The sequence below is a fragment of the Cetorhinus maximus genome, chromosome 18, assembly GCF_964194155.1.
Source record: "Cetorhinus maximus chromosome 18, sCetMax3.hap1.1, whole genome shotgun sequence".
Taxonomy (NCBI): Eukaryota; Metazoa; Chordata; class Chondrichthyes; order Lamniformes; family Cetorhinidae; genus Cetorhinus; species Cetorhinus maximus.
In genome coordinates this window covers 85,828,472-85,846,156 of record NC_135896.1, presented here as the reverse complement: position 1 = coordinate 85,846,156, position 17,685 = coordinate 85,828,472, and the positions used below count along the sequence as shown (strand labels likewise).

Here is a 17,685-nt window from a genome sequence, read left to right as displayed (position 1 = left end):
TGCAAAAGAGGGTTGTTCATCAGTGGCTTTCCTATTCTGTACACAAAGGCAAGCCACAATCACCAGTAATGGTGTCCAGAATGGCTCATACATAGTATAGCCACAGAATAATTGGCCCAACAAGACTATGCTAGTGTTGATTTCCATGTAAAGCTGCCTTTGAATGTCAGCCTTGCTCAGTGGCAGCGCCTTTGCCTCTGCATCAGAAGTCTCGCTCCAGATATGTCAGAGAAGCTGAGATTGCTCTCCTTAGAGCAGAGAGGGTTAAGGGGAGATTTAATAGGGGTATTCAAAATTGTGGGGATCAAATAGGGAGAAATTGTTTCCACTGGCAGGAGGGTCAGTAAACAGAGGACACAGCTAATTGGCAAAAACAGAGGCGAGATCAGGATAATTTTTTTAAACATTTGGAGTAATGATCTGGGCTGTGCTGCCTGAAAGGGTAGTGAAAGGAAATTCACTAGTAACTTTTAAAAGGGATTCGTTTAAATACTTACGAATATGCAGTACACAGGCATGATGGGCTGAATGGCCCCCTCCTTGGTTGTATGATTCACAATGCGCTCCATTGGATTTCAGCTTCCCGTTTCACTAGTCTGTCTGTGCCCTGCTGAAGTCTGCTGCTGTCCTCTTCACTATTCACTCCATTTCCTTCTCCCTCAATTGAAGTGTCTCTGCCTCTCTCCCTTTCACATCCCGCAGCTCTGTGGCGGCACTGACCGAATGCATGAGGAACAAGATCCTTGCCAAATTCTTCAGGGAGCGCCAGTCAACTCTGAAGCGCTACCTCCCACTGGGTTCCTACCTGCTGAAACCCGTTCAGAGGATCCTCAAGTACCATCTCCTGCTGCAGGTAAGACAGCCGTGCCCAGGTGAACACAGAACAAGGGGTCAAACACCTTTACGTCAGTTATATCGGGCTATTCCCAGGAGAGCAATCCTGGCACGCCGCATACCCTCTTGTGAAGGCATCACTAGCCTTTGTCTCTGCATTTGTGTGAATATTTTAAATTAATATTGGAAAAATACAATAGTTAAATTTATTCTCTTTCCTCAAACCGTGGTTTAGCGGTAGCACTCTCACCTCTGGGTCAGAAGGTCGTGGTTTCGAGCCCCGCTCCAGAGATTTGAAAATGTGATTCAGACTGACAGTCCCAATTGCAGTACTGGGGGAGGGCTGCAATATTGGAGATGCCGTCTGTCAGATAAGATGTTAAATTGAGGCTCCTCTGCCCTCTGGCCTGGGTGTAAAAGTCTTCTGTTTTTGAAGGAGAGTAGGTTCCTCAGTGTCATGGTCAGTATTTCTCCCTCAACTAACGTGACTAAAAGAGATTATCTCAAATTGGCTGTGGCATTCCCTGCATTATAATAGCGACTATGTTTCTAAAAGGCATTCATTGGCTGTAAAGTGGCTTGGGACGTGCTGAGGTCATGAAAGACGGGATAGAAATGCAGATTCATTCTTTCTCCCAAAAGCATGGTTTCCTTACTGAGTGTCAGAGATATCTCCCTCCAGGTGTCTATTCGTCATGTGTAGAGAATATTTAACCAGGTGGGGCTTACACAGGATCCCACTCTCCTCCTCCTCCTCACTAGATGTTCCATCAGGAGCCACCAGATAGCAATCAGAATCAGGAACATTTTTCCATCCTTTTCCCTCTTTGCCCCCACCTTGCACTCAGGGGTGCCAGTGCTAATTTCGGCATCCTGTTTGAAACTGGCTCACTCTGCATAAGGCAACGGGAACGCAGTGGTTCAGCCAATCCAGTTAAACACCCGTCCACCCACCAACTTTGAGAATTTGAATTTGGTTCAATAAAAACAACCTTTAAAAAAAACTGGTCTTGATAGAAGCTGTTCGATTATCCTAAAAACCCAACTGGATCACTAACATCATTTAGGGAAAGAAATCTGCCATCCTTACTGGGTCTGGCCTGTCAGTGCTTTTTTAATCTTTGCTAGCTAGGCCAACATTTATTGTCCATATACTAATTTCCCTTTAAAAAGCGGTGTTGAGCCACCGACTTAAACTGCTGCAGTCCATGTGGTGTAGGTACACCCACAGTGCTATTAGGAAGTGAGTTTCAGCGTTTTGATCCAGTGACAGTGAAGGAACGGCGATATATTTCCAAGTCAGGATGGTATGTGGCTTGGAGGGGAACTTGCAGGTGGTGATGTTCCCATGTGTCTGCTACCCTCCTCTTTCTAGGTGGTAGAGATCGTGGGTTTGGAAGGTGCTGTTGAAGGAGGCTTAGCGAGTTGTTGCCGTGCTTCTTGTAGATGGTACACACTGCTGCCACTGTGTGTCGATGGTGGAGGGAGTGAATGCTTAAGTTGGTGGATGGGGTGCCAATCAAGTGGGTTGCTTTCCCTCGATGGTGTCAAGCTTCTTGAGTATTGTTGGAGCTGCACTCATCCAGGCAAGTGGGGAATAATCCATCAACTCCTAACTTGTGCCTTGTAGATGGTGGACAAGCTTTGGGGAGTCAGGAGGTGAATTACTCGTTGCAGGATTCCTCTGACCTGCTCTTGTAGCCACAGTATTTATATGGCTAGTCCAGCTCAGTTTCTGGTCAATGGTTACCCTCAGGATGTTGATAGTGGGGGTTTGGCAAATGTAGTGCCGGTGAACATTACGTGTGTTATGACCGATGTAGTTGGTACAGCTGAGTTATTAAAAAAATCCCAGAGGGAAACTTTAAACAACTGCCATAACCTATAATTTTAAGTGTTATGCTTGAGATGCAACTCCAAATTCAGGAATCAGACCACCAGTTCTCAAGATTTTACATTAAACTAAATGAAACATTGTATTAATTTACACAGGTTAAAATATATAGACATATGGCTACAAATTAGTACTATCATAACTTTTAACAAATTCCCAAGCTAATCTCAATTAAGGGTACAGCAACCCATAGCCTTAACCAGACACCAGGCAAAGCATTTTCACCTTACGAATTCAAAATGAGGTTATTTTCACTTTGGTTCCTGAACAGACAGTGGTAGGCTCACAGCTGCTTTGATGTTACATTGCTTCTGCCCAGCACACACAAAGAACTGCTGAAGTTATACCCAGCACTGCTCATTGAATGTAAATTCTCATTGTCTCATCAGCCTCTTTGAACTTCACCTTTTAACAATAAAACCCCTTTCATAGTACCAATTTTATTAGTAATATAAACGTATCGCTTGGTATCTGCTAGCTAGGTGGTAGTTTTCACCCCATTTCTTGAATGCACTATTCAAAAAATGCAAATACACTCTATCTCTCTTATATTTCAAAATTAGTACACATCAAAGCACCCAGACTAGCTGGCTTTAATCCAATTAAGACACACACACAAACTAAACCTCTATTTTAAAAGAAAAATATTTTCCAATAGTATTATATACATTAATAGCTTCATGACATCCCCCAACTTATCGAAAAATGAACTGTTATAATTCTAAAAGATGGCTTCATTTTAATAATCCATCTCACACTATCTCCTATACTTATTACACTATTAGATTACCAGATGCATGCATTAACGTAAAAATGTATATACACAAGCCCTTGGTATCAACAGAAATCACTCCATTTCACTTTCTAGGTTTTTAAAAAAAATGTCCCATTTTCCTGTAGGCTTCAAACTCTTGATAACGTATCTGTGAACAGATCTTCTCTTCCAGCTATATGTATAATACATAGATTAAATGATTATAATAATAGACTCCATCTGAAAAGCCTTGCACTTTTGTCTCGAAATTTGTGCAAAAACTTCAAAGGATTATGGCCTGTATAAACAATCGTTTCTGATTAATTGTTTGCAACATAAATTTCAAAATGCTGCAATGCTAACACCAAACTCAAAGTCTCTTTTTCGATCGTTGAATATCTTCTCTGTCGTACATTCAGCTTCCATAAAAAATACCCTATTGGTTTTTCAATTCCAGTGCCATCTTCTTGTAAGAGTATAGCCCCAATGCCTATATCGCTTGCGTCAATGGCCAATTTGAATTACTTGGCATAATTGGGTACTGCCAACACTGGTATCATAGTTAATACAGTTTTCAAACTATCGAATGACTTCTGACACTCCAGTGTCCATTGAAACTTCTTGTTCTTTTTTAATAGTTCAGTCAGTGGAACAACCACTTGGCTAAAGTTTGGTACAAATTTCCGATAAAACCCACTCATGCCCAGAAATCTCAAAACTTCTCGTTTTGTTGTAGGCACTGAGAAATCCACGATAGCCTTGACTTTCGCATCTCTTGGAGCCACCTTACCATGTCCAATGGTATGGCCTAGATACGTAACTTGCGCTTTTGCAAATTCATTTTTAGCCAAGTTCATCAGCAAATTAGCTTCTTGTAGTCAAGTAAATAATTCTTCCAGACTCAGTAAATGCTCCTCCCATGTCTAACTGAAAATGGTAGATCATCAATATAAACAGCACAATTGCTTAGACCTGCAATTACTTTGCCTGTCAGTCTTTGAAATGTTGCAGGTGCATTCTTTATACCAAATGGCATGACTTTAAACTGATATAGTCCACTTGGCATTACAAAAGCTGATATCTTCTTTGCTCTCTCTGACAACGGTACCTGACAATATCCTTTTAGCAAGTCAATCTTTGTGATAAATTCCGATTGTCCCACTTCCTGAATGCAGTCCTCCAACCATGGTATGGGATATGAATCCGCTTTTGTCACTGCATTCACCTTTCAATAGTCCACACACAGTCTTTGTGTTCCATCCAGTTTCGGTATCAGTACAACAGGCAAACTCCAGTTACTGCAACTAAACTCAATGATATCATTTTGAAGCATGAAATCAATTTCTCTTTGTACTTGTGATAACTTTGCCGTATTTAATCCAAAAGGTTGTTGCCTTATTGAAGGTGATATTCCCATACATACGTCATGTAAAACTAAATGTGTCCCAACTTATTTCCACAAATAAGTTTGTGTGACTGCAATAGCTTTTCCAAATCAATTTGACACTTGCAGAGGAAAATCAATTTCCGAGTCCTGCACTTCTACCTCTTTCTCATCATCCACCATCACTAACACCTCTTTTTGTTCCTCTTCCCATTAAAATATTTTTAAGTATATTTACATGACACACCCTCTGCTTCTTTCTTCTATCTGGAGTATTTATTAAATAATTTACTTTACTCAATTTCTTTTCAATCCTGTAAGGCCCACTAAATCTTGCATTTAATGAATCACCTAGTACTGGTAACAAAACTAGTACTTTCTCTTCAGAAACATAACTGTGAATTTTAGCTTTCTTATCTGCTTTCACTTTCATCACTTGCTGTGATATCTTTAAATGTTCCCTAGCCAACTCACATGCTCTGTTCAATCTTTCCCTGAAATTTGATATGTAATCCAGGAGAATAATTTCTGAATTTTGACCCACCAATTTCTCATGAATCAATTTTGGTGGTCCCCTTACCTCATGACCATAAATTAGTTCAAAAGGTCTAAAACCAGTCGATGCATTAGGAGTGTCTCTAATAGCAAATAGCAAGAATGGAATTACCCTACCCCAATCCTGTGCATAATCAAGACAGTAAGCTCTCATCATAGTTTTAAAAGTTTGATGCCATCCTTCCAAAGCAACTTGTGATTCAGGATGGTAAGCTGCTGACTTAAACTGTTTTATCCCCAAACTGTTCATTACTTCCTTAAACAGCTGTGACATGAAATTTGACCCCTGATCTGATTGTATTTCTTTATCATGTGAAAAGTTTAATTAACTCTGCCACAATCTTCTTAGTTGTAATATTTTTTAAAGGTATCGCTTCAGGAAACCTGGCAGACACACCCATTATTGCCAATAAATACTGCTTTCCACTTTTAGTCTTAGGGAGGGGTCCTACACAATCAATCATAACCCAGGTAAAAGATTCTTCAAATGCTGGCATTGGGATTAAAGGCGTCGGCTTAATCACAGCTTGTGGTTTTCTTGTTATTTGACATGTATAACAGGTTCTACAGAATTTGACTATATCCCTATGCAAACCTTGCCAAAAAAATAACCTCTATATCTTTTCCTGTGTTTTCCTTATTCTTAAATGTCCCCCCATTGGAATTTCATGAGCAATCCTCAGAATCTCATTTCTATACCCTAATGGGATAACAATCTGATGCACCTCCCTCTAGCTTTCATTTGCTGAGACATGATCCGACCTCCATTTTCTCATCAAAATATCCCCTCGAAGATAATAACATGCTGGATTACATTTTGTTTCGGTTTCTGAATAAGCTTTCTGATATAACTGTTTTAATTACAAATCATTTTTCTGTAACTCCGCTAACCTGTTTGAGTTAAACACTTCAACTGAACTGTCCTGCATTCCTTCATCCTGAACAATGTTATCAAATACAATGCCAGCTAATTGGATTTTGACACCTTCTTCCTGCCTTTGAACTGCCTGCTTATCTTGTTTGTCTTGTTCTTCTAGATGAGCCTTTGATCTTGTTATAACACAATCAGGAAACAATCCAGGATGTTCCTTCTGTAACATCTCTGTTAAAAACACTTCTAAAGGCTGCTTAACCACCATACGTATCACCCATATTTGTGATCCAGCTATATCATTACCCAGAATAAATTGAACCCCTTTCAATGGGCAATTTTTCCACCACTCCAACTATAAGTCCACCTGTCTTCCATTTGCTTTTTAAATTTACCTTCCACAATGGAATAGGTTTAGCATCTCCAGGAGCCCCACTTATTATTACCTTCTCCTGCAATACTCCCTTTGAACAACAAATATCACTATCCCACAACATTAAGGACTGATCAGCCTCTGTGTCTCTTTTAAAATTTTAACATCTTTACCTACTCCACCCTGTACACATGGAAAGGCCTCCCCTTCACGCACACAATCTTTAAACATTTCTGCAACCTGCTCCTCAGAATTCTCTTGCGTAAACTGTGAACACATTCCCACTTCTTTAACTTTCACTGATTCTCCCTGTTTCACCTGCACACAAACCACTGGTTTCTCCTGTGCCTGAGCCTCAGAACCCACAGTATTTTTACTTCCAGAGCTTTTCTGCACCCCAACAATTCCTACAGATTTTCCCTGCAATCTCCAACATATTGACTTCGTGTGCCCCATTTTATTACAATGAAAACACCTCAATTTTCGAATGTCACTTCTACCTTCAACACCTTCCTTTATATTCTGCAAAAAAGCTTCCAGGGAACTTCCAGCTTACTCCTTCTCTTCCCTGACTACCTACATTCCTTTCACCTTCCCACTTTTTATCCTTTGCCAATTTGCAAGCGTGACGGAAAAAAGGGTCTATGAGCTAACTCATAATCATCAGCTATCCTAAGGCCTGCCCAGCGTGATGTCCACCAGGAAGTGCTTTGCGCTCCCTGCGTGGGCGGTGGTGGGGGGGGTGGGGGGCGGATTCCCTCAGTCGGGAGCGCGCTCTTTCACACATGCGTGCGGAACAGCGCACTGATCTCCCTGAGGCTAAGTGCTGCCTCAGGGAGATCGCCTCGGAATTAAAACTTTTATGACAAATGTTTAAAAAAATTTCGCTGACATGTCCCCTCATGTCACATGAGTTGGGACATGTTCATCACTTTTACCGAAACCTTTATTAAATATTTTAAAACCCTCATGAAACCTCATCCCGCCCTTGGATGAGGTTCCATGCATTTTCTGAAGCCCGTCAGGGCTCCCAGCCTGCCCGCCAACCTTAAGGTTGGATGGGCAGCCCTGTCAATTAACTAAATTGGTTTATTAATGGCCTCAATAGGCCGTTGACAGGTCGGCGGGCGCACAGCTGACTCAACTGCGCCCCTGCCGACCTGAAAATGGAAATGACACTGGGTGATGTCAGGAGTACTGCTCAATGTCATCCCGCGTAATTTTATGCGTCAGCGTGCGGGCCCCACCCCCACTTGCCGACCGGAAACTCCTCCCGCAGGCAAAGCATTTTCACCTTACAAATTCAAAATGAGGTTTTTTTCACTTTGGTTCCTGTACATACAGGAGTGGGCTCATAGCTGCTTTGATGTTACATTGCCTCTGCCCTGCACACACACAAAACTGCTGATGTTATACCTAGCCCTGCTCATTGAATGTAAATTCTCATTGTCTCACCAGCCTCTTTGAACTCCACCTTTTAACAATAAAATCCCTTTCATAGTACCAATGTTATTATTAATATAAACGTATCGCTTGGTATCTGCTAGCTAGGTGGTAGTTTTCACCCCATTTCTTGAATGCTCTATTCAAAAAATGCAAATGCACTCTATCTCTCTTATATTTCAAAATTAGTACACATCAAAGCACCCAGACTAGCTGTCTTTAATCCAATTAAGACACACACACAGACCAAACCTCTATTTTAAAAGAAAAATATCTTCCAATAATATTATATACATTAATAGCTTTATGACAATGGGGAGATGGTTAGATTTTTTCTTGTTGGAGATGGTCATTGCCTGGAACTTGCGTGGTGTCAATGTTACTTGCTACTTGTCAACCCAAGACTGAATTTTATCTAAGTCTTGCTGCATGCAGACATGAACTGCTTCAGTATCTGTGGAGTCACAAATGGTACTGAACATTGTGCAATCATCAGTGAAAATCCCCACTTCTGACCTTATGATGGAGGGAAGGTCATTGATGAAGCAGCTGAAGATGATTAGGCTGAGGACACTACCATGAGAAACTCTTGCAGTGATGTCCTAGGACTGAGATGATTGGGCTGCAGCAACACCACCATCTTCCCTGTGTGCTAGGTATGACTCCAACCAGTGAAGTACATTCCCCCTGATCCCCATTATTTTCAGTTTTGCTAGGATTCCTTGATGTTGCACTTGGCCAAATTCTGCCTTGTCATGGGTTGTCACTCTCACCTCGCCTCTGGAATTCAGCTGTATTGTCCATGTTTGTACCTAGGCCGTAATGTGGTCTGGAACTGAGTGGCCCTGGTGAAACCCAAACTGTGAGTCGGTGAGCAGGTTATTGCTGAGTAAGTGCCGCTTTATGGCTGTTCTGGAACAGCTTAACTTGGGGATGGCTTGTTCTGGATCATGGATCTTCCGTACGATTGCCAGGAAGTTGTCAGGGTCCATAGCCTTTGCTGTATCCAGTGCCTTCAGCCTTGATACCATGTGAAATGAATTCAATTGGCTGAAGACTGGCATCTGTGATGTTAAAGGACCTCAGGAGGAGACTGGATGCATCATCCACTCAACACTTTTGGCTCAATATAGTTGAAATGCATCAGCCTTATCTTTGACACGCTGGACCCCCCCCCCCCCCAGGATAGGGATATTTGTGGTGCCTTCTCTCTGGTGAGTTCTTTAACCATCCGCTACCATTTGTGACTGGATGTGGCAGGACTGCAGAGCTTTGATCTAAACCATCGGTTGTGGAATCACTTAGCTCTGTCTACTTTGCATGTTAAGCAGTAGAAGCAGTTTATGTAGTCCTATGTTGTAGCTTTACCAGGTTCATTTTTGGGTATGCCTGGTGTTACTCTTGGCATGACCTCCTGCACTCTTCATTGACCCAAGGTTGGTCCCCTAGCTTGATGGTAATGGTAGAGTGAGGGATATGCTAGGCCATGAGATAGACAGCTTGTGGCTTAATACAATTCTGCTGCTGATGGCCCACAGTACCTCAAGCATGCCCATTTTTGAAATGCCAGATCTCTTCAAAACCTATCTCATTTCACATGTTGGTAGTGCCAGACAACACGATGAATGATATCCTCAGTATTAAGACAGGACTTCATCTCCACAAGGACTGTGCCATGGTCACTCCTACCAATGAGGTCATGGACAAATGCCATCTTTGACCGGTAGCTTGGTGAGGACGAGGTCAATTTGGTATTTTCCTCATGTTCATTCTCTCTCCACCTGGTGCAGGCCCAGTCTGCCAGATAGATCCTTGAGGACTCAGCAGTTCAGTCAATGGTGGTGCTACTGAGCCACTCTTGCTGATGGATATTGAAGTCCCCCACCCAGAATATATACTCTGCCCTTGCCACCCTCAGTACTTCTTCAAACTGGTGTTCAACATGGATTGATCAACTGAGAGAGGGTGGGAGGTGGTAACCAGGTAGGAGGTTTTCTTGCTTATGTTTGGCCTGATGCCATGAGACTTCATTGGACCTGGAGTCTATGTTGAGGACCCCAGGGTCTCTCTGTCCTGACTTTATACCACTGTGTTGCCACCTCTGGTGGTTCTGTCTTGCTTTTTGTGGATTGGACAATAGCTGCGTAATTTTCCATATTGTTGGGTAGATGCCAGTTGTAGCTTTCCTGGAACAGCTTGACTAGGGGCATGGCTAATTCTGGAGCATGGGTCTTCAATACTATTGCCAGGATGTTGCCAGGGCCCATAGCCTTTGCAGTATCCGGTGCCTTCAGCCTTGATATCATGTGGAGTGAATTAAATTGGCTGAAGATTGGTGTCTGTGATGTCAGTGGGACAAAACATACCCAGGGATGTGATGAAGGAATCTAGGACATTGGCTGTAAGGTATGAATCATTGTGTATGTCTATGTCTGGCTGTTGCTTGACTATTCTTTGGGAGAGTGTTCCCAATTTTGGCAGATGTTCTTGTGGAGGACGTTTCTGGTACCTAGGTTGATGCCATCTGGTTCATCCATATTTATTCTTTCTCAACTTTTCTGTATGATTTGATACAATTGCGTGGCTTGCTCAGCCATTTCAGAGGGCAGTTAAGAGTTCGACCAATTTCTGGAGTCTGGAGTCACCTATATGCCAGACTGGATAAAGTCAAGAGATTTCCTCACCTTACCGACATTAGTGACTCCAGTCTCACACCAACATGGATGACTCTTAACTGCCCTCTGAAGTGGGCAAAGCAAGCCACTCAGTTGTATAAAAACCTGCTGTGGTTCAAGAAGAAGGCCCACGATCACCTTCCCAGGGGCACCTAGGGATGGACAGCAAATGTTGGCTTGGGATATTGCCAGCGATGTCAACATCCCAAGAATGAGTATCAGATGATGTCCATATGGTTCAGTGTTACAACCAACCAGATTGATCCAAGCTATTCCATTTTGGGGCTCACTCCCTAGCGACCGCTGATACAGAGGCTACATTTTTAAATCAGTGATGTGTTGGTGAATGAGAGATGGATATATTGGCTTTGGAAGCAGTGAAACACCAATTCACCACAAGAACCCAAGAATTAGAAGCGGGAATAGGCCATTTGGCCCCTCAAGCCTACTCCACCAATCGATAAGATCATGGCTAATCTGATTCTGGCCTCAACTCCACTTTTCTGTCTGCCCCCCACCCCATAACCCTTGACTCCCTTGTCGATTAAAAAATCCATCCAACTCAGCCTTGAATATATTCAGTGAATAAATTCCAGAGAACCAGTTGATGAATGATAGAACTAGAGCCAATCTTTACACACTTTCATAAGCATTTATTTACGGAGGCACATGTAACAAACGTGCACCTCCTCATCCAGCAACTACAGTTTGCCTGTCCTTTTTTATAGTGGCATTATTGAATCCCCAGTTAATACCCACTACCTGCATACAATTTAAAACAATTTAATACAATTAACAGGATGTATGCAATATCAGGCTCGATCTTTGCACAGTACAGTTGCACAAGAATCACTTGGTAGAGAATTGTGAGTTAGCTACTGAACATTGTGGTTTTAAAAGTCAGGCAATATTCTCCTCACAGCTGCAAGTACATGATTCAGCTGTTTAAAAGTGCTGAAAGGTACAGAGATTGTAGATGTGAGCAGTTTATTTAATTCACAGTATGATCCCAGAAGTAGAAAACATCGCAAATGTATAAAATTGCAATGTCTGGAATCTGATGAAAAATTAGAGGAATGTCTCACTTGCAGACTGGTGGATCTGGCGAATATGTGAAAGGGAGACTTAGGACAAAGCAAGTATAAGGGGATAAATTTCAGTCTGTATTTTTTCAGCCATTTGGTTGAATAGACAAAAAATAAACATGGGAGCTCTGAAAAGAAAATGAAAGGCTAACATTTATACAGTATGATACTGGGGCTAAAGTAGATTAAATCATGAAGACAATCAGAGACCTTGATAGTGTCAGTGTAGTTCAGTTGGTAGCACTCTCATCTCTGCTTCAGAAGATTGTGGGTTCAATTCTGACTCCAGGACTTGTGGCTCTTGGCTGACTCTACTGTGCAGTACTGAAGGAGTGCTGCTCTGCCACCTTTTGGATGAGATGTTGAACCAAGGCCCTGTCTACGCCCTCAGGTGAACTAACAGGTCCCACAACGCTATTTCTAAGAACAGCAGGTCCCCGGTGTCCTAGCCAATATTTATCCTTCAATTACAAAAAACAAATTATCTGGTCATTATCACATAACTGTTTGTGGGAGCTTGCTGTGTGCAAGTTGGGTGCTGTGATTCCTACATTACATCTGTGGCTGCGTTTCAAATGTACTTCATTGGCTATAAAGCACTTTAGAACATTTTGTGGATGTGAAAGGCACTATAGAAATGCATTCATTTTTTTCTTGTGTACAGAAGATTAAGGGGTGATCCAATTGGAGTGTTAGGGATGATTAAGGGATTTGATAGGCTAGATGAAGAGAAACTATTTCTTCTGGTAGAGGAATCCAGAATGAGGGAGCAAAACCTTAAAATTAGAGTTAGGGGTGATGTCAGGAAGCACTTCTTCACACAATCTGGAACTCTCTCCCTCAAAAAGGCTGTGGGGCATAATTCTAGCTTTGAAGACTAAAATTAATAAAAGCTTTTTGTTGGGTAAGGGATATGGCGTCAAGGGGTATGAGGAGAGTGCAGGCATACGGCGTCGAGATAGGGGATCAGCCATGATCATATTGAATAGCAGGGCAGGCTCAAAGGGCCAAATGAACTACTCTTGCATCTATTTTCCATATTTCTATGGAAGCAAATGTGGGTAAATGGAGTTAAGATACAGATTGGCCATGATCTACTTAAATGGTGGAGCAGGCTCCAGTGGCTGAACGGTCTTTTCCTGTTCCTATATATCTGTATTCCTGTCCGTCTTCCTTGCAGGAAATAGCGAAGCACTTTGATGCCAGCCAGGAGGGTTACGAGGTGATTGAAGAAGCCATAGACACCATGACGGGTGTGGCCTGGTACATAAATGACATGAAGAGGAAACATGAGCATGCTATACGGCTACAGGTATGAAACATCTCTGCTACGGGCCTCCCTGCACAGAATCCCCCCACTCACATACAAAGTTTCAGGTATCTCTCAGACTGTCACTCATAACCAGTCCACTCCCCATCCCCCTGTGTTACTGATTGTGGGCCAGTGAAGGAGATGGTTTGCAGACCTGTCTCCATTAAGGAGGCCACCGCCCACCATATTTTCATTCTGAGGAGGTGTTGTGGCGCAGGGGGGTGAGGGGAAATGGAGTTGTGCCTACTGCCTCCGAAGGCAGGCCTGAGGCGGAAGTGGATGGATGGCGAAACCAACAGGCTTGATGCCCGCCTTTGTTTACTGGGGACTGGCCCAATTTTAATCATGACTTTCAGGGCTTCAAGCCTTCACCTCTCACTATCCCTCATTTCCCCATGCCCCCATATCACCATGCTCCCATATATCCCCATGCAGCCCATATCTCCCATGCCCCTTCCATTCTCCCTATGCATTCTCCAAGCCCACTCTCTCAGCATCCACTGTGTACAGAACCAATGAGCCATTGGTAAGTCTGGCAAGTCTTTGAAATGCTCATGAAACTAATCTAATAAACAAAGAGGCTTTGAAAATCTACTGTGATAAAAACTGCTCAGCTTATAACTTTGAAAATTCAATCAACAACAGGCATTCATAGTATCAATGACAAAAAGCTTTTATCCACTTCACACCTCTTAATCTTGTATAAATAAACACACAGGCATTGGGAAAAACTTCAAAGGAAGATCAGGTTATTACAAGGCCATAAAGATGTCAATGAAACAAAGATATTACTCTCCTGAAAGCCATGTCAGCATTGCCTGCTGAGTGGAGTGCCTTATCCATTCTTGGAGCTCAACCAAGCATTCATAATGATGCCATCTGGCAACTGTATTTGCAGAAGTATTAGTACAGATGGCCAGACATCTGTTTTTCTGGATGTCCTCACTGTCTGAAAATGAAAATGCATCTCTACCTGATGTTAATCCAGCTCCCTTGCACTGTCACTCAGTAACCCCTCCCCCAGCACTCTTTGTTACTGACTCTATATGTACTGATGTGTCAGGTAGGAGTGGGGTTTGGGAAGGGGGTGTGAATGAGGGGTAAACAGAATGCAGGAAGGGATGTACATCTGCATAGCTATTGAACACGTTCTGTTTGTGTGATGGATATTTGAGAAGCTGATCTTTGTGTTTGCCTTCCCAGGAGGTACAGAGCTTGCTGATAAACTGGAATGGGCCAGATCTAACAACGTACGGAGAGTTGGTCCTGGAAGGAACATTCCGGATTCACCGGGCCAAAAACGAACGCACTTTATTCCTGTTTGACAAGGTTCTACTGCTGGCCAAGAAAAGAGGAGAGCACTTCATCTACAAGACCCACATCTTGGTACCTGACACATTTATAGATTAATTCATGGAATTAAAGACACCTTGAGATACATCAAACTCCAATCCAATCGAGGGGTTCAGATGATCTATATATAGAATAATTAATACCCAGGAGTGAGTTACAGACTGGAATCTAAAGAAGGGGTTCAGTTGGTTTGTATATTGAATAATGTAAACCCGGGAGCGAGTTACAGACTGGAATCTAATTATATTATTGTGATGTGTAAAGATGGATGCCAAGAAACTGTGTAGAGAATCATTTGCTACTGGTGCTGTGCAGTGCCACCCTGTGCTAGTTCGGGAAGTGCCATGACCCATCTGAAGAGAGGAGCATCAAGTCTAAATGTTGCTGGTAACAAATGCAACTGACTGCTGATGGTAGCAATGTTTGCCTCTAGCTGCCATTTTGCTCAGGCAGCAGGAGTACTGGGAGCCTGGCTTGTATCAGCCAATAGAGGCTGGCCTGTGTTCAAACCACCTCTCTTTCCCCAACCTATCAGAATGAGCCCTGGAGTGGGGTGCGGGAGTTCAGTAAGACCAGCTGATGTTAAGGAGGAAATTGATTGCCCAGTTTGGATTATTAATTGATTTGTTTGTCTGTCTCTCTCTCTCTCTCTCTCACACACACAGTGCTCTGCACTGATGCTCATCGAAAGCACAAGGGACTCGTTGTGCTTTGGACTGTCTGATTACAAGAACCCAAAACAGCAGCACACTGTCCAGGTATGAGAACAACAATGTTTTAAGAGTGATAGCATCACACAGCTTCCTCCCCCTGCCCTAAACACACTGGAAATTTCCATCACTTACATCTGCTTCCCCTCCCACCTTCCCCATCTTTTCCTGCTGAGAGATGGTGGAGGATTTTTTTACTCAGTGCCACTTTGTGCCAGTGAACGAGATGCCAAGTTTGATCTATTTGTTTTTCCTCTTTCCCATAATGTTTTTACATTATTGGCATCAGTAGCCATAAGAAAAACATTTTTGAAGTTTCCCTGAGGGCAGAAATTTTTCCAAGAGCTTTGGGTATATTTTGTACAGTTGTTGAAAAAAAAATAAATTCATTATTTGCTTTGGGCTGGTCTCTCTTTTTCCTTTCTTCCAAAGAGGATGGAGATGCCATAGTGCAGTGCCCAGCCAGGCATCCAAGCAGACCAGGCAGTACAAGGTTTAAATTGTAGGGCCAGGCTTGTATTCCCTTGAGTATCAAAGATTGAGAAGCTCTTATTAATGAAGGAGTTGTTAAGGTAGATAGAGGGAAACCAATTCATTAGTTGGGTAATCCAGAACAGGGGGGCATAACCTTAAAGTGAGAGCTAGGCCATTCAGGGGTGATGTCAGAAAACGCTACTTCACTTAAAGGACAGTGAAAATATGGAACTCTGTGCCCCCAGAGGGTTTTATGTCCTGGGGGTCAACTGGAGTTTTCACGATTGAGATTGATAGAGGTTTGTTGCCAATCAACGTCACTAAAACGTATTACATGGTCGTGTACCTCATTTACAGGACCTTCCTATGCACAAATTTGGCTATTGTGTTTCCGACACTACAACAGTGACTAGGTTTTGAAAGGTGCTGTATAAAGGTAAGTTCTTCGTTTAGAGTCGAACAGGCTCATCCCTGTTAGACCAACAAATGCCACTGAGGGATGCGTGGGCAGGTCTCTGCTAACCCCACATTGGAATTACTCAAATTGATCTGCTGTGGGTTTAGTTACCAGAGATGCCTAAGGGACTGTTAACTCAGTAATGGGTCAACAACAAAGGGGAGGAGTGTAAGGGATTCTTAAATTATTTACAGATTGCTTTTGATGGGCAGTATCAGCCTTCATTTCTCAGGATACCAACTGATACAAAATCAGCTGCGGGCCCGCCGACCTGTCAATGGCCAATTGAGGCCATTGACAGGATCATTAAAACAATTAAAGGACCTGCCCGTCCAACCTTAAGGTTGGCGGGTCGGCCAGGAACCCCAGCGGCAAATAGAAAAAACATGAAACCTCATCCACCGGCAGAATGAGGCTTCATGTAGGGATTTAAAAGGTTTAATAAAGTTTTAGTGTAAATTAAGAACATGTCCCATCTCTTGTGACATTGTCACATGAGGGGGACATGTTAAGGATTTTTTTTTTCTATTTTTAATGTTTTTAAAAGTGTCAGTGATCTTCCTGAGGCAGCACTTAGCCTCAGGGAGATGTGCGCGTGCACGAAAGAGCGCACTCTTGTTTTTGGGGAATCCCCCTGGCCCACACAGGAAGCGCAAAGCGTTTCCTGCCAGATGTCACGCTGGGCGGGCCAAAGTAAAATGGCGGCGGGGCCCGCTTCTCCAGCAGGGATCGGCTCCCCACCCGCCGGAGATTGGGTTGGGCCCTCCCGCTCGCCAGGCAGAAAATTCTGCCCCTGGAGTTTTCTTTGGAGGGCAATTGCAGGTCCCTGAGCACAGCAAGGCATCACTTTATGTGCAGTTGCAAGAGACGATTAGGATTGTGAGTCTAAGTAAATAGTAACATTGCAAAGGGCAGTCCCTATGATTCAAAGATCCATAGGATCTTTGAAAGGCCAGTTGTTCTTAGTCCCATGTGCCTGCCTTTTTTCTCTGTGGTCCTGTAGTTTCCCTGTCAAACTCCCCTTCGAAATTGTTTATGGAGTAAGCTTCCACCACTCCTTCAGGTATAGTGTTCCAGATCCCCATGGCTCTCTGAGTGCAAATGATTTTAAATCCATGACCTCTGATTGTTGACCTATTCTGTCTCAACTCTATCAAAACCTTTCATCATCTTGAAAGCCTCTATCTATTAAGTCACCTCTTAATCTTCGCTGTCCCAAGGAGAACAGTCCTATCTTTTCCAATCGCTCTTCATAACTGAAGTCCTTCTCCCTGGTAACAAGTTGGTAAGCCTCCTCTGCACCCTTTCTAATGCTTTAACATATGAAATGTGTTGTCCAGAATTGTCTACAATACTCCAGCTGAGGCCTAACCAGCGATTTATAAAGTTCAGACATTATCTCTTTGTTTTGATATTCTGTGCCTGTATTTATAAACTCAAGTAACCCATATGCTTTGTTAACCACCTAACCACCCCATCTACCTTTAAGGATTTGTGCATATCAACACCTT

General features: G+C 42.8%; 2 protein-coding genes across 2 annotated transcripts in view; one reads left to right on the top strand and one right to left on the bottom strand.

Moving 5' to 3' along the window:
- Positions 1–17,685, bottom strand: part of srp14 (signal recognition particle 14) — an 82,133-nt gene that overhangs the window by 22,273 nt on the left and 42,175 nt on the right. The window lies entirely within an intron of this gene.
- LOC144693318 (pleckstrin homology domain-containing family G member 3-like) overlaps positions 1–17,685 on the top strand; it is a 201,215-nt gene that overhangs the window by 154,972 nt on the left and 28,558 nt on the right. The window contains exons 8-11 of the mRNA XM_078563111.1: positions 703–853; positions 13,049–13,180; positions 14,384–14,566; positions 15,199–15,291. Coding sequence (XP_078419237.1) covers positions 703–853; positions 13,049–13,180; positions 14,384–14,566; positions 15,199–15,291 — 559 coding nt within the window. The remainder of the gene's footprint in view (positions 1–702; positions 854–13,048; positions 13,181–14,383; positions 14,567–15,198; positions 15,292–17,685) is intronic.